This window comes from Sturnira hondurensis, unplaced genomic scaffold, assembly GCF_014824575.4.
Source record: "Sturnira hondurensis isolate 20B ecotype Veracruz unplaced genomic scaffold, ASM1482457v3 Scaffold0016184, whole genome shotgun sequence".
NCBI lineage: Eukaryota > Metazoa > Chordata > Mammalia > Chiroptera > Phyllostomidae > Sturnira > Sturnira hondurensis.
Window position 1 is genome coordinate 2,703,860 of NW_028088815.1, and position 24,942 is coordinate 2,728,801.

Consider the following 24,942-nt stretch of genomic DNA (forward strand, 5'->3'; position numbering starts at 1 on the left):
GTTCTAGGATATCTAGCAGTTGTATTTGGCAGTCACTTTTCCGTCTTCTCACTGACTAACACATTCTATCCCATGTTACGGGCAGGGGGAGGGTGAATAGGAGCACTGTCTGGCTCTCCTGTGGATCCTGAGCCCCAAGAGAAGAAAGCCCAGCATACATTCATTTCCTGCCACCTTCTGTGCCCTTGCCCCACTCACTTGGCCTGGGCAAGGTAGCCCAAGGTCAGCAGTGGCTTGGCTTTGATATCTGACCCCTCCTCGGCTTTCTGTCCTGTCCTCCTCTGGGAGACTTGTTCCTCCAAAGCTATGAAATATTACATTAGATATAGGAGGGCCCAGGCCTAGCTAGGAGCTTCATCTGGATTTGCAACAATTTTATTTACCACTTTTGAGAAGGTCTAACTTCTGAAATGGTCATGTAAGAGTTGCTCTAACAGGTATATGTTCTCTTCTTTCTTGAGTATTTTGTTAGCAACCCCCCTAGAAGGGAATGCCTTTGTGTGATATTTTGTAATTATTCTTCTGTGTTGTTTTCAACTTAAATTTTTAAGTTGTGTTCATCCCCAAACTCCCCAGTTCTCATGAAAGTAAGCAAAACATTCAAATAAAAACCATTTTAAATTAATGTAGCCTTAAAATGTTTCTGAAAACAAAATCTTTTAAATAATATACTGATAAATAGTCATTACCTTTCCCTCCACTACTTACTGCCTGAGTTGTCAACAAGGGGAAAAAATTACCCTTTGAGGGCATACAGAGTAAAGTGAGAGTTACCTGCCTTCAACCAGACCCAATGTCCTTTCCCATGCCCATCGGAATGGACTGCAGTTTCTGTTAAGATGCAGATTCTTGGCTCTTTTTCCTTTGACTAGGGGCTCGCTCCTGGCAGAAAAAACATTTTGAGCAACTGCCAGCAAGCAAGTTAAAAGCTGTGCTCTCCCTAGCAGGCTCGCAAAAATATTCTAAAAGGCAAATCATTTGCTGCATTTCTTAGTAGCCAACTGTGGATACCTCTGCTTGGTCAGCAGGCAGTCCAGACAGGCCCTGGATAGGTAACAACAGCTTGTGAGGCCTGAATCTGCATCCCAGTCCCTGCCTCTGTTCCTCAAGAGGCACTGCACCCTCCATCACACCGGGACTAGGCTGTTTGCTGCTTCCCTTCCTGAACCCCAGGTGGCCGTTACGGGGCCACTCTGCCTTATCTTGCATGTTGGGTTCCAGAAAGTGATGAAGTTTAAGGAACGCTACTGCAAATCTGCTTCAGAAATACTTTGGAAATACTTGAATGCTTGTAAAAATCCTAAATAAAAGATACGTGGGTTTTTGGTTTTGTTTTTGTTTTTTCCTGTTGACTAGGGACTGTGAAGTATGTTGAGCTCATATAAGAATATAAACTGGTAAGAATAATTCCAGACCTAATGGCTTGCAAATTGCCTCCTTCCATGATCTTATTTNACGGGGCCACTCTGCCTTATCTTGCATGTTGGGTTCCAGAAAGTGATGAAGTTTAAGGAACGCTACTGCAAATCTGCTTCAGAAATACTTTGGAAATACTTGAATGCTTGTAAAAATCCTAAATAAAAGATACGTGGGTTTTTGGTTTTGTTTTTGTTTTTTCCTGTTGACTAGGGACTGTGAAGTATGTTGAGCTCAGATAAGAATATAAACTGGTAAGAATAATTCCAGACCTAATGGCTTGCAAATTGCCTCCCTCCATGATCTTATTTAATTTTATTTTTTTAGATCTTATTCTTTTTAGATTCACTTTCTTTGAGGTATAATTTACATGCAAGAAAATTGACACATTAAGTGCACAGGTCGGTGATTTTGACAAAAAACAAGAACATTGCCATCCATCCTCCTAGGATGCGTCCCCTCCACACTCTTGCCCCCATTGATCTAACTGCTGTCTCTAGAGATTAGTTTTTCAAGTTCTAGATGGACTTTAGCTCTATAAAGCCATATGGGTGCTTCCCACTGTCCCTGCTCCAGGGAGAATGGGGGCAGGGCAGGGAGTTACTGGCTCCAGAGCACTTTGCTCTCCCTTTGCTCTCCCTGGACTTTGCCTCTGTGACTGGACATCTGAAGGAAATGGTGGCAGAGCCACAGGACTGAATTCAGTTCCTGCAAATTTATACCTGGAGCAGTATTTGAACTTGTGGGGGGTTTTGTGACAAGGAGAAATTGAGAAATTACAAACAGACTGAAGACCTGCAGGGTCTCTTTGGGAATTTGGACTGAGAGGGATTAACCACTTGCTTTGCTGCAGCAGGTATTGATTAAGTGCCTACTGCACGCACTCAACTGTGCTGGCTGATATGGAAGATGTGAAATGAAGAAAAGGTTTGATCCCTGCCTTTGAGCTCTTGGTTTGAAAAACAGTTTAGAGAGAAATACAGGGTCCCTTGTTCAGAAAGCAGAAAGAGTGCACTTATAAGGCACTAACATATGAAGGTTTTTTTATTTCTTCTGTGGTCTTTCTCTCTTGATTTGTCATGATGTTTTAGTTGTTACTTTATTATTATTTTATTTATAGTTATTTTACTATTAAATTCTTAGCATTCAGTTTGTCATTAATTTTATGTTGTGTAATGTCCATTTTAATTTAAATTTTAATATAAATATAGGAGTATTTAATGCATGTGAAATCACAGAAATGATAATATTTAAGAACTTGTGCATGCATATGTATTTTATTCTTACCAGAACTGGAAACTGCTCAAAACTATCTCCACTGTATTTATTTCAATTCTTGACATGTGTACATTCTACCAACATTGTCCACCATCAGCTCCTGATGATGGAGCAAAGACTGAGAGGTAGAGAAACTCTGGGGTTCTGAGTCACTTTTGCCCTCTGTGTCACCATCTTCATTGTGTGTAGTTGTCTGGTACAGGGAAGTACCCCACATAAGGAAGATTAGGATAGAGCTTCTTGGTTGTTAGTATTTTGTAGAATTCTGTTGCCTCTTCCAGTGTTCAAAGCAAGTTTTGCTTGGAATGGAAAGCGTGGCCTTTCCTGGCTGGCAAAGTCATACATGTAACATGTCACCTTGCCCTCATTTGTAGTCTTGCTGAATCTCATCCATCACGGGTCCACCAGGTTCGGTGCTTGTAGTGCACTGAGAGTGGTGTCTGCCTGTGGGGCTGCACAGACTGCCCCTGCTCACTAGCATAGGCTCTCGTGTCCCATCAGGTGTCGCTTATGCAAGTTGAGATAAAATTATTGAGAATTCCAGGATAGTGGCTGCTTTTGAGTGTCGATTCCCCAGACTAACTACACTGTTGTTTGTTTGGTGCTCAGTAAGTGCCTGTGGGTACCTTCTAGGTGAAGGTACACATGGAGCCTGGTGTGGGGCAGTAGCCCAAGCCAACTGCCAGGGGCCCTCTGGTAGCTGGAAGCTGTTCTTGTTCTGCAGTTTTGGGTGGGAGGGAATGAGAGGAGCACCCTCTTCATAGGACTGAGGGGAGAGCCTTTCTTTGTAGGTCAGGAAGAAGGTGCGAAAGTAGACGCATCTGCTCTGTTGCCTTTAAGTGGGGAACCCATGGAGGTCACTTCATCTCTCATTTTCCCCATCTATAAAATGGGGAGAAGCTAGGGAGTGAGATCTCTAAGTTGTATTAACTTGGAAATGTAAGTGAAGCATTTAGCATGGATCAGGCACACAGTAAATGCTCTCAATAGTGGTAGCTGGCATTATTTATGTTTTTCCCTCTGAGCCACAGGTGGGCTCACAGGTAAAGCCTTTGTTTCTGAAGCCATGCCCACAGGGCAGGTAGGCACTTTGAGGTGATAACTCTTGGCACCTCCTCTCTGTGTCTTAGATCCCAGCTGTCTCCACTGCACTCTACTCTGGCTGGCACGTCCTGGCCTTTTCTGGACTTTCTGGGCCTCCTGCTGGGAACTGTGGGGGCTGGTAGCACTTCCACTCCCAGCTGTGCCTGGTATTTAGGGCAGAGGCCCTGGGAGGCCCGGCCAATTCGCCAGCTTCCATTTCCATGAAACCCTTTCCCTGACTCTGTGTTTGGGGATTTTCCTACTGTTCCTTTCCAGACTTTTAAGAGTCCGCCTGGTCATCTCCCTTGTCTGTCACTGTATGTTTTTAAAATGGCAACACAATAGTTATTAAAGTGGTGTGGCATTAAAAGTTTTTGTCACTGCTAAAGAATAAAAACCCACAGAATGGTTGCTGAGGGAACATTCAGATGCATCTCTGTGCACCAGAGACCATGAACACTGGTTTGTTTGTGGGGTCCCATGAAGGTCCAGAGTTTGAGGGAGTGACTGGGAGTGGAGACCCTAATGTCTTTATTTCAAAGGTGCCGCCATTTCACCCAAGCTTTTTGGTTAATGTAAGAAAGGTGTTTTGTCATAAACTTTCCGAGGTATTCAGTGGGGTATCCTGGGCAGGAAGCCCTGTCGTTGCTATGAAGAAACTAGCAACAAGAGAGTGAAAGCATCAAAGCACCTACAGGATGCAGCTGAGCCCTCCCTGGCCCATTGCCCTCCAGCCACGCTAAGGGGAGAGTGACATGACCTGAAAGTGCTTCATGCTTGCAAGCTGTGCTCTAGTTTAAAGTTCAAGGCATTTTGTTTTTTCATCTGTTTCCTACAGTTCTAAGAATCTTCTGAAGAATTAATGTGTAACTATATCAGATACCCAGGCATTTTCTCAAAGGCAAATAATGTTACAGTAGGAAGGGAGAGAAATGGTAGTTGATTGAGATGTGAGGAGGTTTCTGTAAAATAAGAAAAATTCTCTTTAGGGCAGTCACATATAGACAACATCCTATATGCTTTTCTAAAGATTTGACCTCATTTAGTAACATCTACATCTGCTAAAGGCCCCTGCCCACTGTTGCTGCTGGTGGCCACGTGAGGACTAGGGCAGCAGTTGTGAAACTGCTTCTCATTTATGACAGGTGCTCTTCACAAATTTGGTGGAGCCATGATTCTGCTGGAGCTGACTTTGACATAAGACATTGAATGATGAAAGCTGATTTATATAGCAAATAGAAAGACAGATAAGAGGGAGCTTCCCTGGCTGTTCTCCTGGTTCTGAAACAGTTCACTCTCCAGCCAGTGATGAGTGGCAGAGCAGGCTCCTCAGAGGCCTTAATTTCATGCAACTCAAATCCAGTCATTATACCTGTCTTCTCTAACACAGTCTTGACTTGACAACAGGCAGTAAGCATTACTAGTACCTTGACATTTTATTGCTTGGAGAAAACAGTTTGCAGTGATGACACACAGCTTCTACTAACATTTCTTCATATCATTACATTTTAATACATATAGGATGAATATTTTATGAAGATACCCTTTTTAAAGAATGTTTTTATGGTAGAAGCTGGTGTCCATTTATATCCTTTTGCAGATTGATTTAAGAAGAGTTAAATACTAGCCCTTTTTTTTTGTTTGGTTCACCAGGTGTGTATGTTTCTAAATGTGGTCCAGGCATGTGTGCGTTTCTAATTTGTAAACCAGCATAATAAATGCCTAAATTAAATCCTGCCTTTTACACTCTTACCAGCAGGTGGCTAAGAAAAAATATTGAGCAGGAAAAATCTAACAAGTATGCAAAGCACTCGAGATCATTTTCGATTTCTGCTTAAGTGATGAAATACGAAACTATAGATGGACTGTGTTTCAAGGAAGAAAACTGCTGAATGAGCAACAGAGGCATTTCAAGCAGTGCCAGGCCAGATGGACATTTTCATGAGTGTTTTTGTTTTCTTAAATATTGACAATGTTAAACTAGCCAAATTTTGCTGAAGTGAAACTTTATTTTACATCTGAGTCTGTTCCACCTCTGTGCTGACCCCTGGATATCCACATTATTCCGGACCAGCCTGGTCCACAGTGGGAAAGGGTTTAGCTTTTGGGCCTTTTGATTCCCAAGTCCTGGCTACAGCAGTGGTCTCCCACTCAGTACTTTATAGGTTAGTAAAGTTGTTTGTAGAGATGCTGCTTGAATTTATTTAGAATCAATTCTAAAACCCAAAAAGTAGAATTTGCTAGATTGAATGTTAATATCTTGTATGTCTTAATGTGTCGGGGCCTAAAGATGGCGGATGCAATCTATCAAGAAGATCGCACCAGAAGGGCTTGGCTGAGGCAACCCAAACAGGATATTGCAGCCGAGCCAGGTGGCCCCACCCTTGGGGGCATCCCTGGATCACGAGTACTAACTACCAATCAAGATGCTGATCACGCGCCCACCTACCAATCGTCGCTAGGAGCATGCAGTGAGCATGCACAGGACAACCTATTAGAACCACTTCCCCCTTTTCCCTGCCCCTATATAGCAGTCCCGCTCAAAATAAAATTTGCAGCTTGATCAGAATCCTTTGTCTTGCTGCCTTTCTCCGCGCCTCTTGTTCCCATCCCTATTCATCCGTTTCAGGTAGACTCGGGACCCCAGTTGACTGTTCCGCGGGACGGAACATTAATGATAAGGTACTATAGGAAAATCATGCATAGAGAAGGTGACATAACAGGGTGGAAAATGCTTTTAGACCTCTTTTCATGGACTACATCTATTAGAGTGAGGACAGTACCATATGGCAGAAACTGTACCTACTCTACCTCTCATGTTTCTAAAGCATCTTGAGAATACTGGATATTGACCCATGAATACAGAACCCCACCAGTTTCCTTGCTAGTGCTTCATGTGGCTTCTCAGCTTCTGTGCATTCCAGTTTGCCCTTCTATTCTCTAATTTAACTTTGACAGGTAACTTCTTGGCTGTACATGATTTTATTCACAATTTGTTTTTCTGACTCAAAGCAAACTTGAGTGAATTTAATCCTCTAATGGGAATTAAGTGCTTGTTTCAGTGCTTAACTCCAATCCTTTCTCAGTCCCCACAGGGGTAAGTTTCTTCCTGAAGGATCTGTGTGTGTTCAAAATACAATCAGAAAGGTAGTGGTGTTTTTCTTGTGAAAGGAGCCAAAGATGCAGAATATTAAGTTTCTTTTTTATTATATAAGTAACTAGTCTCAAACTAATATAGAGGATACAATTTTACAGATAAAATGTATAAAATTATATTTTGGTCATTATTACTTCTTAGAAAAGAAGTTTAATTTTTATTGCCAGGTTTTCTCTTATGGAAATAAGCTGTCATCTTCTGCAAGAAGCAAGTTACTGAACTGATTTTCTGCAGCCATAATTAACATTCTGTGACCTAACCAGGATCATTTCTATGTAATACCATCTTCCTAGGTATTCTTGGCTTTGAAAAATCATAAGACCACAACCAATACTTGATATGGCTTAATTCCATTTCTCATTTATTATGTAGAATATTCCATTTTGTTTTATTTTTAAGGGGCTTCATAAGAAAAATATAATCTAGCACATATGATCTTGCTAAAAGAAGTACTTGGGGTAGAGAACTTAGGAGGGAACAGGGTCAAGGGGAAGAGGAATTAAGTATTCATTGGGTGCTGAGGCCTGGCCCACAGTAAGCGTCAATAGGGATCAGCTGTTAGGGAGATAGGATGAACTAGATAGGATAACCAGTTCTAAATAGCAGGAACAGGCCTTGCAGACCCACCACCACCTCAAACCTTCCTGTACCCAGTCATAGTCAACCCCACTGTGTTCTTCAACATCGCTGCTGACAGCAAGCCTTTGGGCCACGTCTCCTTCAAGCTGTTCGCAGACAAAGTTCGAAAGACAGCAGAAGACTTTCGTGCTCTGAGTACTGTGGAGAAAGGATTTGGTTATAAAGGTTCCTGCTTTCACAGAATTATTCCAGGATTTATGTGCCAGGGTGGTGACTTTACACACACTACCACAGCACAGGTGGCAAGTCCATCTACAGGAAGAAACTTGATGAGAATTTCATCCTGAAGAACACAGACCCTGGCACCTTGTCCATTCCAAATGCTGTACCCAACACAAACAGTTCCCAGTTTTTTATCTGCACTGCCATGACTGAGTGGCTGAACGGCAAGTATGTGGTCTTCGGCCAGGTGAAAGACAGCATGGATGTTGTGACAGCCACGGAGAGCTACCGGTCCAGGAATGGCAAAACCAGCAAGAAGATCACCATTACTGACTGTGGACAACTCTAATAAATTTGACTTATATTTTATCTTAACCACCAGACCATTCCTTCTGTAGCTCAGGATAGCACCCCTTCACCCCCATATGCTTGGAATGTTCTATAATCTCTTGCTGCAGTTCATTGGGTTCCATGTTTTCCCTACCCCTTTCAAATGTAGCTGGTTTGCAGAGTTAAGTTTATGATTATGAAATAAAAACTAAACAAAAAAATAAATAGCAGGAACAGAAGCTCAGAGTTTACATAACTTTCCCAAAGATTCATAGTTGCTAAGTAAGTGCTGGAGATGAATATTTGACTTAGGCCTGTCATTGTGCCACGTTTTACACTTATCAAGCATTGTGTACTTAAATGTCCATCTGTAAAACACTGAGGCAGTCCTTCCTGATCATCAGTGTTATTTTAGGCCTACCTAGAAGCATCTACTTCACATTAAAGCACCGATGGAACCATTATTGAAGGGCATTCTTCCACTTGCTCTAGAAAAGCCCAGATGGCTCACCTATACAGTTATTTCTACCCATTATTTATTAAACCAAATTCTTGCATTTTATCCAAGACTCTAACCATAATCCAGTGCCATAGAAGGAATAGCATGGCAGAAGGGGACAGGGTGGAAGACACAGTAATATATGAGCCTCAGAAGTTAGCATCCCCTTCTGTAGTGGCAGTGCCACCCCGTATAGCCTAGCCTAAGGACGTGCTAAATCAGGAGGGTCCTGATGTGCTCCTGGTCTGGACCACAGGCACATTTAGAGTTAGCCTGGCTTTAGTTCTGAGAGGATCTGACCAATATAATAGACTTTCCACATGTTCTGTTGGTTGTTGCACTCATAGTGGCCCTTGAAAACTGGGTGAATATGACAGACAAGGAACAGGATTATAGGGAGATATGGAACTCAAAAAGGAAAAAAAAAAAGACTACACCCAAAGTTGGCAGAGGAAGAAAATAATAAATATAAGAGCAGAGGTGAACAATAGAGAAAAATCAACAAAACCAAGATTTGGTTCTTTTAAAATATCAACAAAATTAGCAAACTTTTAACTAGATTAACTAGATAAAATAGAGAAGATACAAATAACTAAAATCAGAAATAAAATTAGGGACTTACGGTCCATTTTATAGAAATAAAAAGGATTATAAGAGAGTACAATGAACAACTGAATGCCAAAAAATTGGATAATCTAGATGAAAGGGATACATTTCTATAAACACACAAACTACCAATACTGAATCATTTTGTAATAGAAAATCAAAACACACTTATAACTAGTAAGGAGATTGACTCAGTAATCAAAAACCTCCCAAGGCAGAAAACCCCAGAGTCAAATGGCTTCACTGGTAAATTCTACCAAACATGTAAAGAGACCACCAGTCCTCTTCAAATTCTTCCCAAAAATTGAAAAGGAGGGAGTACTTCCAAATTGATCCAATGAAGTTAGCATTACCCTGATACCAAAACCCGACAAATGCACTATAAGAAAACTATGGACTCATATCCCTGATAAAGATTGTTGCAAATATTCTAAACAAAATACTAGCAACAGAGTTTAACAACACATTAAAAGGATTATATACCATGACCAGTGGAACTAATTCCTGGAATGCAAGGATGGTTCAAAATAGGAAAATTGATGTAATACACTGCATTCACAGAACAAGGTTAAAAAAAACAAACAATCACAATTGTAACAGAAAAAATATGACAAATTCAACACCATTTCATGTTAAAAACACTTAAACTAAGCCATATGGAAAAAGCCCACAGCTAACAACCTACTCCACGATGAGAGAAAAACTTTTCTTATAAGATCAAGAATAAGACAAGGATGTTTGCTTTTACCACTTTTATCTCACATAGTACTAGAAGTCATACCTGGAAAATCAGGCAAGAAAAGGAACAAAAGACATCCAAATTAGAAAGGAAGAAGTGAAGTAATCTCTGTTCACACAATCTCACATGCAGATAGATACCCTAGCATTTCCACAAGTAAGCTATTAGAACTAATAAATAAATTTAGCAAAGTTGTAGGATACAAAATCAGTGCACAGAAACCAGTTGCATTTCTATATATTAACAATGAACAATCTGAAAAAACAAATGTTTAGGAGTAAACTTAACCAAGGAGATAAAAGACTAATTTTTATACCCCCAAAACTTATAAAACATTGCTGAAAGAAATTAAATAAATGGAATGGCATCTCATGACTTGGCATCTCAAGAAGACTTACTATCAATTCTTATCAAAATTCTCAGCTGCACTTATTATTTTCTTTGGCACAAATAGAAAAATCCATCCTGAAGTTCAAATGACCCAAATAAAGCAATCTTGAAAATGGATAGCAAAGTTGGAGATCTCATACTTCCTAATTTCAAAACTTATCACAAAATAGCAGCAACTGAAACAATGAAGTACTGACCTAAAGACAAATATAAACTAATAGAAGACAGCCCAGAAATAAACCCTTAGAAAACTGTTAAATGACTTTTGATTAAGGTGCCAAGACCAATGGGGAAAAGACAGTCTTTTTAATAATGGAGAAACTGGATATTGACATGCAAATGAATGAAGTTGGACCCTTACATTATATCATATGAAAATTATCTCAAAGTGGATCAAAGACCTAAATCTAAAAGATAAACTATAAAGCTTAGGAAGAAATATAGGACAAAAGCTTCATGACATTGGACTTGGCAATGGTTTTTTAGATATGATACCAAAATCATAGGCAACAAGTTAAAAATAAGATGACATCACAATTAAAAACTTCCATGCATCAAATGATATAAATCAACAGAGTAAAATGGCAACCTATGGAATGGGAAAAAAACACTTGCAAATCATATCTGATAAGTGGTTAATATATAGAACATAGAGAAAACACCTAAAACTCAAAATTGAAAAATAATCTAATTAAAAATAGGCAAACAGCCCTGGCTGGTGTAGCTCAGTGGACTGAGCACAGGCCTGTGAAGCAAAGGGTTGCTGGCTGATTCCCAGTCAGGAGACATTCCTGGGTTGCAGGCCAGGTCCCCAATAGGGGACATATGAGAGGCAACCAGAGAAACATTGATGTTTCTCTCCCACTCTTTCTCCTTCCCATCCCCTCTCTCTAAAGATAAATAAAATATTTTTAAAAATAAAAATAGATAAAGAACTTGAATAGACACTTCTCTAAGATAGATATGCAAATGGCCAAAAAAGCACATGAAAAGATACTCAACATCACTAATCATTATGGAAATGCAAAGCAAAACCATAATGAGGTGCTACCACAACACACCACTGAGGATGGTCATTATCTTATCAAAAAAAGTAAAACAAAAAATAGAAAATAAGTGCTGGCAAGGATGTGGAGAAATTGGGATCCTGTGCACTGTAGGTAGGACTATAAAATGGTGCTGCCACTCTGGGAAACAGTATAGAGGTTCCTCAAAAACTTAAACGTAGAAATACCATATGATCTAGCATTACCCAAAGGAATTGAAAGCAGGGGCTTAAAGATGTATTTGTACACTCATGTTCATAGCAGTGCTATTTGTAATAGGTGGAAACAATCCAAGTGTCCATTGATGGGTGAATGAACAAGATGTGGCATGTAAAAACAGAGAAATATTATGCAGTCTTAAGTAACTTAGGAAAGAAATGCTACAACATGGATGAACCTTGAAAACATTATAGTAAGTGAAATAAGCCAGTCACAAAAAAGATAAATAGGGAGTTCTGGCCAAGATGGAGGAGTAGGTAAAAATGCTTCACTTCCTCGCACAACCAAAAGGAGCATAACAACCAATTAAAAAAAAATAAACAACCAGAAGTTCCAGAGAATCAAACTACCTGGAACTCCTGCAACCAAGGATTTAAAGAAACATTCATCCAGACTGGTAGGAGGGGTGGAGATGGGAAGCTGAATGGAGAGGACACAAGGCAAGGCAGTGGACCACCAGGGCAAGGCAGGGCTGGCTGAACGGAAACTAAAGACTCAAAACCTCTAGCTGTAAAATAATGTGGGGGTTGCAACAGCGAGAGAAACTCCCAGTCTCACAGGAGAGCTCATTGGAAACTGGGGCTAGAGCTGAGCAAGCAAGCAGCGTATTTCCCTTTCTGACCTCTCCCCAATAGACAATACCACAATGCAGCAAGGAGGGTTGCCCCACCCTACTAAATACCTAAGGCCCCGCCCCCTCACAACATAACAGGTATGCCTAGACAAAGAAATACGGCCCAAATGAAAGAACAGATCAAAACCCCAGAAAAATATCTAAGTGACAAGGAGATGGACATCTGATGCAGAGTTCAAAACACATGTAACGAGGATGCTCACAGAATTCACTGAGCTCAGTTGCAAAATGAAAGAAGAAATGAAGGCTACACAAAATTAAAGAAAGCAAAATATACAGGGAACCAGCAGTGAAGGAAAAGAAACCAGGGCTCAAATCAACAATTTGGAAGAAAAGAAAGAAATAAACATCCAACTTACACAGAATGAAGGAACAAGAATTCAAAAAAAAAAAAAATGAGAGGCTTAGGAATCTGTGGGACAACTTTGAGTGCTCCAATATCCAAATCATAGGGGTGCCAGAAGGAGAAGAACAAGAGCAAGAAATTGAAAACTTATTTGAACAAATAATGAAGGAAAACTTCTCCAGTCTGGCAAAGGAAATAGACCTCCAGGAAGTCCCAGAAGCCCAGAGAGTCCCAAAGAAGTTGGACCCAAGGAGGAACACACAAAGGCACATCATAATTATGTTACCTAAAATTAAAGATAAAGAGAATCTTAAAAGCAACAAGAGGAAAGGAGACAGTTATCTGTAAAGGAGTTTCCATGAGACTGTCAGCTGATTTCTCAAAATCAAAAGAAACCTTGCAGGCAAGAAGGGACTGGAAAGAAGTATTTGAAGTCATGAAAGGCAAGGACCTACATCCAAGATTACTCTGTCCAGCAAAGCTATCAGTTAGAATGGAAGGACAAATAAAGTGTTAATCTTTGCAGATAAGGTCAAGTTAAAGGAGTTTGTTCATCATCACCAAGTCCTTATTATATGAAATGTTAAAAGGACTTACCTAAGAAAAACAAGAAGATCAAAAACTATGAATGGTAAAATGACAACAAACACAACTGTCAACAACGGAACTTAAAAAACCTAAGCAAACAACTAGAACAGGAACAGAATCGTAAGTATGGACATCACATGGAGGGTTATCAGTGGGGTGGGGGAAGAATCGGGGGAAAGGTACAGGGAATAAGAAGCATAACTGGTAGGTACAAAATAGACAGGAAGAGGTTAAGAATCGTATAGGAAATGGAGAAGCCAAAGAACCTATATGTACAACCCATGGACATGAACTAAAGCGGGGGGAATGCTACAGGGTGAGGGCATGTAGGGCAGAGGGGGAGAAAAAAATTGAGCCAATTGTAATAGCATAATCAATAAAATATACTTAAAAAAACAAATTACTCTATGACTTTACTTTTATGAGATACCAAAGTAGTCAAACTCATAGAAACAGAAAGCAGTATGGCTGAGATTGGGGAGAGGAATTGGGGAGTTACTATTTAATGGGTATAGAATTTCAGTTTTCAAGTGAAAAGTATTCTGGAGATGCATGTTGGTGATGGTTGTATAACAATGTGAATGTACTTAAAACTAATGTAGTGTACCCTTTTAAAAGGTTAAGATAGGTACTGCTGATCAAGATGGTGAAGTAGGGAAATGCTGTGCTCGCCTCCTCCCATGACCACATCAAAATTACAACTGCATTATAGAGCACCATTGTTGTGAACCACCTGAAGTCCCATAAACAGAAGTCCCATAACTAAGGATATAAAGAAGAAGCCTTGATGAGACTGGTAGGAGGCTTGGAGAAAAGAAACAGGCAGGTCCCACACCCACATGTGGCAATTAAGAATCAGGAGGAATAGCTCAGCTGTAAAGGTGTCCCCCCTGAAGAGCGAGGGGTCCTAGTCTCAAACCTAGCTCCCCAGCCTGGAACACCAGTGCCAGGAAGAGGAGTCCCCACTATGTCTGCCTGTGAAAACCAGCAGGGATTGTACCTGAGTGAGATTGAGGGCTGCTGGAATCTCAGGTACTTCTCTTAAGGGGCCCACACAGGGGGTCACTTTCTCACAACACCCAGTGTGGGGGCCACTGCTCAAAAAGCACCAGGGACCTATAGAGGGGAACTGAATCAATTAATTACCTTCATAGGGAGAACTAGAGGGGCAGGACTTGGGTCAACTCTCTCCAGGGACAGAAGCACTGGCAGGCATCATTGCTCCTTTGTTGAGCCCTTTCCCCACAGAGCCTCACAGGTTCTCCCTTCCCTGGTGATTCCCTCAGATATGGCCCCCCACATCTCACGTGCCTGGGCTGAGCTGCTTCCACAGGCTTTTCCACACAAGGAGACTGCCTTGGCCTGGACTTTCCTAAACTCTTTCAAAGGGTCTTAAGCCCTGCACAAGTGGTGACTGGACTCAACTTGCGTTGTAACTCCCATTAGGTGGCCCCAAGTCTGTGATAAACTGCAGGCAGTGTTGGCTTGGAATGTAGAGTCAACCAAGTATCCACAAACCCAGCACAAGTTGTGGCTGTCCTTAACTCACATTGTTGTGGTGCCCACCAAAGTGCTCCGAGCCTGGCAGCTGGTTTGGGTTTGCAGGATACCATCTACCAAGTGCTTCTAAGTCCAGCACAAGTGGCAGCCAACAAGTAGCTCCCACCAGGGTGCCCCAAACAGGGCATAAGTGGAGGCTGACCTTGGCTGGCAAGAGATCCCCTTCCAAGAGTGTCCAAGACCAACACAAGGTGGTAGGTTCTAGGCCACACCAGAGCACCACCCAACCACCTCCATAAATGACACACCCAAAGGGCAGACAATTGAAAATACACTGCTATAAATATACCTTGGTATATGTAAAGCACATGGTAACAACAAATCAAAAATCTACAACAGATACTCAAGAAATAAATAGAAAGGAATCCAAACATGACACTATGGAAAGTCATCAATATATGAAAGAAGACAGCAAGTGAATATAAAACAACTACAAAAACAATCAGAAGACAATAAAATGGTAGTAAGTAAATACCAATCAATACTTTAAATGCAAATGGACTAAATGCTCCAATCAAAAGACAAAGTGTGGCTAAATGGATAAAAAAACAAGACCAGTACCTATACTGCCTATTAGAGACCACTACAGATTGAAAAATACACAGACGGAAAGTAAAGGGGTGGAAAAGGATGTTTCATACAAATGGAATGATAAAAAGCTGGAGTAGCAGGTGACATGATACTATATATACAGAACCCTAAAGAATCCACAAAAAAGCTATTAAAAGTAATAAATGAATTCAGTAAAGCAGCAGTATACAAAATTAAAATTCAGAAACCAGTTGTATTTTTATACACCAGTAATGAACTATCAGCAAGAGAAATCAAGAAGGCAATTCCATGTACAATTGCAAAAAAAAACAAAAACATCTAGGAATAAATTTAGCTAAGGAAGTATAAGAGCTGTACTCAGAGAAATGTAAAACACTGAAGAAATTGAAGAAGATACAAATAAGTGGAAGCATAAACTGTGCTCATGGTGGGTAGGAAGCATTAACATTGTTAAAATGTGCAGACTAACCAAAGCAATTCAGTGCAATTTCTATGAAAATACCAATGGCATTTTTCACAGAATTGGAGTAAATAATCCTAAATTAATATGAAACCACAAAAGACTATGAATAGCAACCTTGAAAACAAAGAACAAAGTTGGAGGTATCAAACTACTAAACTACAAGGTTGTAGTAATCAAAACAGCATGGTACTGGCCTAAAAACAGACACATAGGTCAATAGAACAAAATATACAGACCAGAAATAAACCCATGCCTATATGAAAAATTAATCTATGACAAAGGAGGCAAGAACATAATGGGTGAAGATAGTTTATTGAATAAATGGTGTTGGGAAAAATTGGACAGACATGCAAAAAACAAAATTATACCATCACCTTATAATACATACAACAACAATTTCAAAATGGATTAAAGGCTTACATATGACACTAGAAACCACAAAACTACTAGACAAAAACATGGGCAGTAAAATCTTTGCCATTTCTCTTAGCAATATTTTTTAACCTATCTCTTTGGGCAAGGGAAACAAAAGAAAAAATAAACAAATGGAACTACATCAAACTAAAAAGGTTTTGCATAGCAAAGGAAACCATCAACAAAATGAAATTGGTTGGAAGAAGGTGATTGCCAATCATACATTCAATAAGAGGTTATCCAAAATATATAAGTAACTCATACAACTTACCACCAAAAAAAAAAAGAAAGAAAAAAGAAACAGTTCAGTTCAAAAAAATGGGCAGAGGACCTGAACAGACATTTCTCCAAAGAGGACATACAGATGGTCAATAGACATATGAGGCGATGCTCAACAGCATTAATCATCAGGGGAATGCAAATTAAAACCACAATAAGACATCACCCTCAAACCTGTGGCCGTCATCAATAAATCAACAAACAATGTATTGGCAAAAATATGCAGAAAAGGGAACCTTCATGCACTGTTGGTGGGATTGTAAATTAGTCTAACCACTTTGGAAGACAGTATGGAATTTCCTTAGAACTACCATATGACCCAGAAATTCCAACTTTTGGATATTTAGATGAAGAAACCCAAAACACTAATACAAAAAAGTACATATACCCCCACATTCATTGCAGCATTATTTATGATAGCTAAGATATGGAAGCAACCTAAGTTGCTAAAATTGATAATATTGTGCACATATACAATGGAATATTATGCGTCCATAGAAAGAATGAAATCTTTCTGACAACATAGATGCGCCTAAAGGGTATTATGCTAAGTAAAATGTCAGACAGAATAGGATAAATATCATGATTTCACTTATATGTGGAATATAAAGAACAAAAACAAACCAAGCAGAAACATATAGATACAGAGACAAATTTATGGTTACCAGGTTGAAGGAGGGTTGGAGAGAATGGGTAAAAAAGGTTGAGGAATTAAAACGCATAACTTACCAGTTATAAGAACAGTCACGGAGATGTAAAGTGCAGCATAGGGAATACAGTTAATAATGTTGTGATGGTTATGTATGGTGTCAGGTGGGTAGTAGACTTATCAGGGTGATCACTTTGTAAGGTGTATATATATAAATGTCTAATCCCTGTGTTATACTCGTGAAACTAACACTACATCAACTGAAATTTTAAAAAATCTTTAAATAGTTAAGATGGTAAATTTTATGTTTTGTCTATTCTACCACATTTTAATATCCAATTTTTTTTAAAGAGAAGGAATTGGTTTATCAAATACAATTTATTCAAAACAAGTGGTGGGGAAAAACCAAAAACAGTGTAGGGAGGTAGGATCTTTTACAAACTGTTGCTGCCCCTGCAGAACCTGAGTCCTAAGCTGTACGTCACAGTTACCTCCCTTGGCCTTGTGGCCAGTCTGAAAGGCAGAGCCATGGAGGCTTTTGGAGTCCAGTGTACTTAGGTCCAGTTCCTGGTACTGTCCCACCCGAGCTCTGTGCCTGAAGCCCTCATCTAAGCTCCCTTATTTAGTTTCCTCGGTTGCTAACTGGGGATAACACCACCTATCTTACTGATTGTTAAAGACTTGGTTAGCTCATCCTCAACATAAGAGGACATAACATTCAGCATGGCCTGCAGCACTTAGATTAAGCTCAACATAGCTGTGCAAGGGTCCCCAGAGGACCTGCTTCAGCACCTCTGCCCTTGAACCTGGTCATAAGCTTCCCTGGGAAATGCCATCTTGCACAGGTCTCTCTGTGCATCACTGTGCATCTCTCTGATGGCATCACTACTTGTCCCTCTACCTGAGCTCTCCCTAAGCCCACTATTACTCTTGGATGAAATATTTCTTTTTTTGTAGTTGAATCTCTTAGTAATGAAAACAAGCATTCTTTGGTGAGAACCTGCTCTGTCCTGGAACTTTTATGCCAAAGCTCAGGCTTTTCCCCATAAGATGGTTCTAAACCTCTTTCCATGTACAAGTCCTTACCCCAGCAGCACCCCTGCCCATCTCAAAAGGACAACACTGCACCTTATTTTAGGGAAAGGCCAGACAACCCAGCACGAACATCCTTGCTGTGGCAGGTCCCCTGCACCATGCTCTCAGCAGACTCACCTACTCAGTCCCTACTCCATGTTTGTTTGAAGCTGCCTGTTTATGAGGCAGACTGTCTCCCTATGACCTTCCAGAGGGAGGTCTCATTCCTTGTGTACTCTGTACTCACCACCAAACTTTTCTTTTCCTGGAATCGCTGCCTATTTTTTCTCTTTCTGTTTGTGCCTGGCAGAATTGAGTCCCCCTCTGCAAGCATACTCTTCCTGTTCCCCACCCTCTCTCTGTCCCCCACCCTCTGCATGACCCTTCAGCCATCTTCATCCTTCTCTAGTACCCACAATTACTACCTAACCAGCTTTGTCTTGGCAACCTAAGACACTTGTACAGACACTCAAATGAACTGTACTCTCATAAACTTTTCCCATCATCCCTCTAAGCAGGCAGTTCTTGAACCACCACTTCCTCCATTTCATATCAAGTCTCTAGAAAGACAAGGGGATGAGGGCTCTATGGAAGGCCTGGGTGTTACAGTGGAGGGCTCCCTAGGAAGTAGACTCAGGAGGAGCAGGCTTCTTTATCCCTGATAATGCCCTAAATGCCATTCTAATGACCCAGAAAGGCAAAAGATAGAAGAGGACAGCAGAGCTCTAGAAGACAGAAAGCAGAAACAAATGGTTACTGACTTAGCAGCCTGGAGAAACCAGAAATCTACATCCCTAAATGGTCAGAAGTTAGCCAGAAGCTTGACAACTGGTGCCCTGAATGCCAGAGAAGCTCTGGACCTGTGAGCCATAGGGTCTGTAAGGAGAGTAGGGGCTGGTGAGGAAGAAGCTGAAAGTGTACAGGGCGGAGAGACCTATCCCCCTCTGTCTAGCAGAAGACAGGTGGGGATTACTGTCCAGAGAGGCTGAGTATGTAGCTTATTATTGGGAACTCCAGGCCCAGCGGAGGGTGGGAGTGAGGGGGCACCCTGAAAATGCAGATCAAGGCAAAGTATACATATCTACAGGTTCTGTTATCTGGGAATCCCTCAAAACCTGTCGCCAGAACCTCCCACAGAAGACCTGCCAACCAGCAGGCTCCCTCCCCTCACACAAAGCTTCAGTTTCCTATATGGTGTCTCACTTTTCAATATAAAAGGTCAGGCAATGGTTACTAAGACGTTTTAGAAATTCTTTTAAAGAAACACATCCAGAACAAAGAGGAGTTGAGGAGAAACAGAGGTACCACATGCAAAGATGAAAACTTAAAGAACAACCAAACTCATAATAACATCTTCCCAAAGATGATGAGAGATCATATCATGCTGTGAACAAACAGGATGCTAATGAAATGAGAAAAGAAAAAGACCTCATAAATAAATATAACAAAAATATTTAAAAATTGAGAATTGGAAGATATAGTAGAATATAAATAGTACATTGGAAGATGAATCCAGATATGTAACATCTGAGTACTAGAAGTCCAGAAAAAGAACAAGAAGGAAGGCTAGGGAAGAAAATTCCCCACCGTCCAAGATAATGAGTTTTCAGATGGAAATTTCTGGCACAATGAATTAAAAGAAAAAAAATACACCAAGGCACATCATTTAAGAATCTCAGAATCCAAGGGAGAAAGGCTTGAGTCCTGTACAAAGAACTGGATGCCAGTATCACTGGACTTCTCAGCAAGAACTTGAGGAATTAGAAGGCAAAGAAGAAACTCCTTTAAAGTTCTTAATTATTTCTAGAATTCTCTACCCAACCATATTATTAATGAAGGATGTGAAAGAATAAGCCTCAGTGAAATGAGAGTCAACCAAGAGGAGGCCATGGGACCCAGGGACAGGCCTTGGGGAAACCTCAGTTGGCCAGGAACATCCCGATGGCAGCAATATCCAGGATGAAACAGGATGGCTTCCGGGAGCCAAGTCTCCAGGGAAAAATGGAACCAATGCGTAGTCAAGGCTGAAAGGATTCTTAGAGTGCTTTCAGAAAATGTGAGGCTGAATTATTGTCAGAGAAACTTGAGTGAAGAGCAGGGGCAAAAAAAGGTGAAGCTGGTTTTTCCAAGAAAAACAAAGCATTGTCCAAGAAAGAAATTAAATCCTAGTATACGGTGTGCCTTATCTGAGAGCAGTGTTTACATAGCTCTAATGCTGAATGTGGATTTGACCCAAATCATGATGTGAGTCTGTTGGAGGAATGTGGGGCAGGGACGACACACGTGTTGGGGCCACAGACCACTTCTACAGCAGTTGTAACCCCACAGACTTGGAACGCAGGCTTTCCACATGCGCAGGGTGCCCGTGTGTTTCAGCACATGCAGCCATCACAACAGTCCTCTGAAGCCAGCTGATGTTAGTCCTTGTACAGTTGAGGAAGCCTAGCTACAGAAACATCAAGTGGTTTGCCTACAGTCACAGGTAAAAACTGGTACAGCCAGGCTTCCAACCCAGGCTAGTTGGTTCTAAAGCCTCTGCTTGAAATTCCTATGCTCACCTGCTTTGGGAGTACAAAGGCAAGACATGATTTAAAATGTCAAGAAATAGTATAAATAACCAAAAATATGGAGAAGAATAGCAAATGCAATAGTTAAAAAGCTTAGAAGTGTTTTCTCAAAGGAGTGGGAGAGGGTAGGGAATTTCATTTTTCTTTTAAAGCTTTTGACCTTTACAGTATGGACATGTTACTTTAAAAAACCTGATGAAAGAGGGGGAAAGCTGATGAGGAAGGCATGTCTCCATTTGTGACTGGTTTTGCCTTAGTCATCCTCACCAACCTGAGACTCAGCTCTGTGGAACTAGATGGTGTCCGAGTTCTCTTCCAGCTCTTCATATTCTGACAGTGATCAAAATAAGCAGTGATTTGGGGAACACGTGTTGCAAAGAGGCCCAATCAGGGTGACATGATAGTACTGAAGGAATGGGTAGGTGCTGCTGCTTCAGGTCAGCCATTTAGGGAGGTGTCTAAAGGGGCAAGAACTGAGTGGGTGAGGGAGTAGTGACTGTGAAGGCCCCAGGGTGGGCAGTATCATTTCACTGGTGGCCGGAGGGAGATGAGGTGCAACAAGCTAGCTGGCACCAACAGGTGAAGTCATGCAGTTTGTAGCCAATATGGACCGTGCCTACAATGGCAGTAGGCTGGAGGGAATGGAGAAGCAGACCTTTTAGGGGGTGGGGGACAGTCCTTGGTTGAGGGTGGTAGTGAAGAGGGTAAGAAACTGCAGATTCTGGGTATATCCTGAAGGAGTTGACAGATCGAGCTGTAAGACAGTCTACAAGTTTGGGGTCAGAAATCAGGAATAGCTCCTTCCAAACACCTGGTCCACAGGGCTGCTATGCACTCTGATCCAAATCTCTCCTTCTACCTTTACGAGAACAACTAGAACTGGAGCTCCCATCATGTCCTTATCCTGCTCAAGGTGCCCCAATGTTGTTAAATGCTGGAATGCAAGTGTTTGACAGCCTTGTGGTTTTTTTTTTTCTTTTCCAGGGCCAAACCTTTCCAAGTACAATTTGCCTGAAACCCATGGAACTCTTGACGTTCCACAGGCTAGTGACTGAGACCAAGGCAGCGGGGGAGTCCTGTTGGACTGCCCACCCTCCTTAAGTGCCCTTAAGAGGTGAGGCAAGGCTGGGATGAGATCCCCAGACCAGCCCTTGTTGGCTGAGAAGAAAGTAGAAGACCTGTGAACTAAGTATTTCTCCAAGGGCCACTTGATCATGTGACTAATGTCCAGGGGGTGTCACCCTCCAGGTGTTTCTGGCTGGTTGTAGGCTGCTGCTGGCAGATGGATGCATCTTTTCTTTTGCTGCATAGGGTGTCTCATTTTCAAAGCCTGCTGTATCACATAGTGTTGGGCAAGCAGGGCAGTGAAATGCCAAGCTTTGAAGAGGGACCCACCCCTGATCAACTGTTAAGTTCCACTGCTGTTTGAGTCACTTTTACATAAATCACTTTGGTCAATTACACAACAGTCTGTGGCCCAGACCCTGGCAAGCAGTAAATATTTACCTTCACATTGGAGCCAAAGTCGCTGTGGTAAATCACAGTGAGTCACAGGAAAACATCATTACCCTCCAGGACCTTGAAAAAGGAACACTGAAAAGTGCTATTATTAAAGGTCTGCTGGGTCCTACTGTCAGAACTAGAATGTAAATTTAGTACTGAAACCTGAGTTATCTCTTGTAGCCCATTACAGGTGACTTTTTTATACACACACATTTATATTTGCTTATCATTCTATTTTTGTACAATGAATATTTATCATGTAATTTTTGAAGTCCTTTTAAAAAGATTGAAAACTGCTTTGAAAACCAGTTCTTTTCCATCTGGCAAGTATGTTCTCAATCGAGCACCTTTCCTCAGAAAATGATTATAAAAGGTAGGTGGTATTTCCTGGAACCTCAGAACCCACCACATGTTGGTGAAGAACAGTGCTGGGTTGTGCTGGGGGATAGGAGCAGCTGCTTGAGCACAAAACTGAAAGATTTACTCTCTGGTCCTTCCCAGACAAGGTTCCAACCCCAACTGAGACCAGACCTCTTGCCTGTTTCTGTAGCACGTAGATCAACCAATCTGCTTCCTTTTTCCTTTGCAGTGTCTCTGGACAACATGGCCAATGTGTTTGTGTATGGAACCCTGAAGCGAGGCCAGCCCAACCATAATGTCCTGCTGGATGGCACTAATGGCTTCGCAACCTTCCAGGGCCAAGGCCACACAGTGGAGCCTTACCCCTTAGTGATTGCTGGAGAACATAACATTCCCCATCTGCTGAACCTTCCGGGGCACGGCCACTGTGTGGTTGGGGAGATCTATAGTGTGGACGAGCAGATGCTACACTTTCTCGATGAGTTTGAAGGCTGCCCAGACACTTACCAGCGCACCCAGGTGAAGATTGTGGTCCTGGAGTGGGAAGGCATGCACAGCACCCCTAAGGAGTCTCCAGCTGCTGAAAGGACCCTGCAGTGCTTTGTGTACAGCACAGCCACCTACCCACCAGAGTGGGTTCACCTCCCATACCACAACAATTACGACTCTCAGGGGACACATGGGCTTCGCTATAATCCACGGGAAAACAGGAATCTGAGGAATGCTCAGCAGCCAAAGAAAAGACAGAGCCCTGATGATTATGAGATTACCTCAGCTTGGTCTGCACTCACTGAATGAAAAAGCATTCTAATTCTCTTTGAAACAAATATGTGTAAAACTCTATCCGCGGAAAAAGAAATAATCTCTTTTTTAGTGGCAGCCAATTTTCCAGATAATTTTGACATACTGATAACAACATTGTGCCCTGAAATCTCTCTATCTGATACTGCTTTATTGCTTGCTGCCTAAAGAGCACCATGGGTTTGAATGGATTGGATAAGAAAAATGTAGGGTTTTAATTCCCCTAAATGACATTTCAAGAACTCATGTGTTATCATAATTTTCTTTCTCCTTTTTTTGCTTTGCTAAAATCTGAAGAAAACATTTCAAATGAAGGTAAAGACTTGGTGTTGCAGCTAGATTTTAGCAGCCCTGCTCTTTTTTTCTTGGTACTACAGGTCAGAGTCAGTAAATTTTTTAATCTGATCTTGTAATGTAATGTAATAAAAGAAACTCAAGAAAAACATGCTGTATTTTAGAGTAGTTTTGGAATAGATATAACATTGTTCTTCACAGTTTTCATATCAAGCTTATTTAAAAAGATTATTAAAGATAATCATTTAAAATTAAGCTAGATGTTTTAGTAAGTCAAATAAAGTGTTGATGTTCTTTTGGGCCCTTTTCCTGGGCCAGCATATTTGGTAGAATGTTTTTTTTCATTCTAATTTAGCACAATAATGAGCACCTACTTGCTGGCAGACACAGTTGATTTCAGATAAAAGCTCACCCAAGCCCAGGACCCAGTGGCAAGGCACTGTTCCTCCTTCCCAAAGGGAGTGGCATTTGTGGGGACCTTTTTGGAGAAGACCAACACATTAGTAATTTGTTCTTCAGGCTTGACAGAAAGCTTAGCTTCCTTATACAAACAGCACTTAAAATAATTTTAGTCTAAAAAAATAATAATTTTAGCAAGGCACGAAGAACCAATTACTACCCACCTCCATCTGATGATCCGTCAGTGTAGACTCCAATCAGTGCATGACTGCCTCTGCTTATTTACTAGCAAAGTATGAAATGTATTCCAGGAATTTCAGAACCAAATGAAAATGCAGCTGCTGATCCTTGGTAACCTCATGCTCCGTTGGGAGCACTCACTTCCTCTTCAACTTAATAGACTGTGATCACTAACTGCATCTGACACAAAACACATAATCATTATTTTAGCCCTTTTTCTTTTGTTTTTAAAAATTTTATTTATTTTAGAGGAGAAGGAGAGAGGGAGAGAAATATCAATCTATGGTTGCCTCGCATGCATCCCCTGCTGGGAACTGGCCTGCAACCCAGGCATGTGCCCTGACTGGGAATTGAACCGTGATCCTTTTGGTTTGCAGGCCTGTGCTCAATCTACTGAGCTACGCCAGCCAGGGCTTAGCCCTTTTGTCTTAATTGGAAACTTGCTTCACAAAGATACAAGGCAAGAATGGGTATCATCAGTTGATGAGCTTGTAGCAGCCCCACCCACTACAATTGGGGTGAGAGAGTCCTGTGGGATGGGAAAGAGGGGACCATGTGAGTCACCTCTCCCTAAGGTGACACCCTGCAGGGATCCAGCAGATCCATACTTACCCATTCTTACCCATTAGAGCCACAGAGGAGGGATTTCCAAAAT

At 41.3% G+C, this 24,942-nt stretch overlaps 2 protein-coding genes across 5 annotated transcripts in view; both read left to right on the top strand.

Annotated features, from left to right (window-relative positions):
* LOC119000680 (peptidyl-prolyl cis-trans isomerase A-like) overlaps positions 1–8,945 on the top strand; it is a 37,538-nt gene extending 28,593 nt beyond the window's left edge. Inside the window, 2 exon segments of the mRNA XM_037065773.1 lie at positions 7,541–7,791; positions 7,794–8,945. Coding sequence (XP_036921668.1) covers positions 7,541–7,791; positions 7,794–8,084 — 542 coding nt within the window. The 3' untranslated portion in view covers positions 8,085–8,945.
* Positions 1–24,942, top strand: part of GGACT (gamma-glutamylamine cyclotransferase) — a 61,869-nt gene that overhangs the window by 28,436 nt on the left and 8,491 nt on the right. Inside the window, exons 1-2 of one of the 4 annotated variants that reach the window (XM_037065802.1) lie at positions 2,050–2,272; positions 22,783–24,369. In XM_037065802.1, the coding sequence (XP_036921697.1) occupies positions 22,797–23,351 (555 nt within the window). In that variant the 5' untranslated portion in view covers positions 2,050–2,272; positions 22,783–22,796 and the 3' untranslated portion in view covers positions 23,352–24,369. The other 3 variants (XM_037065801.1, XM_037065803.1, XM_037065800.1) reach the window with 3 other exon arrangements.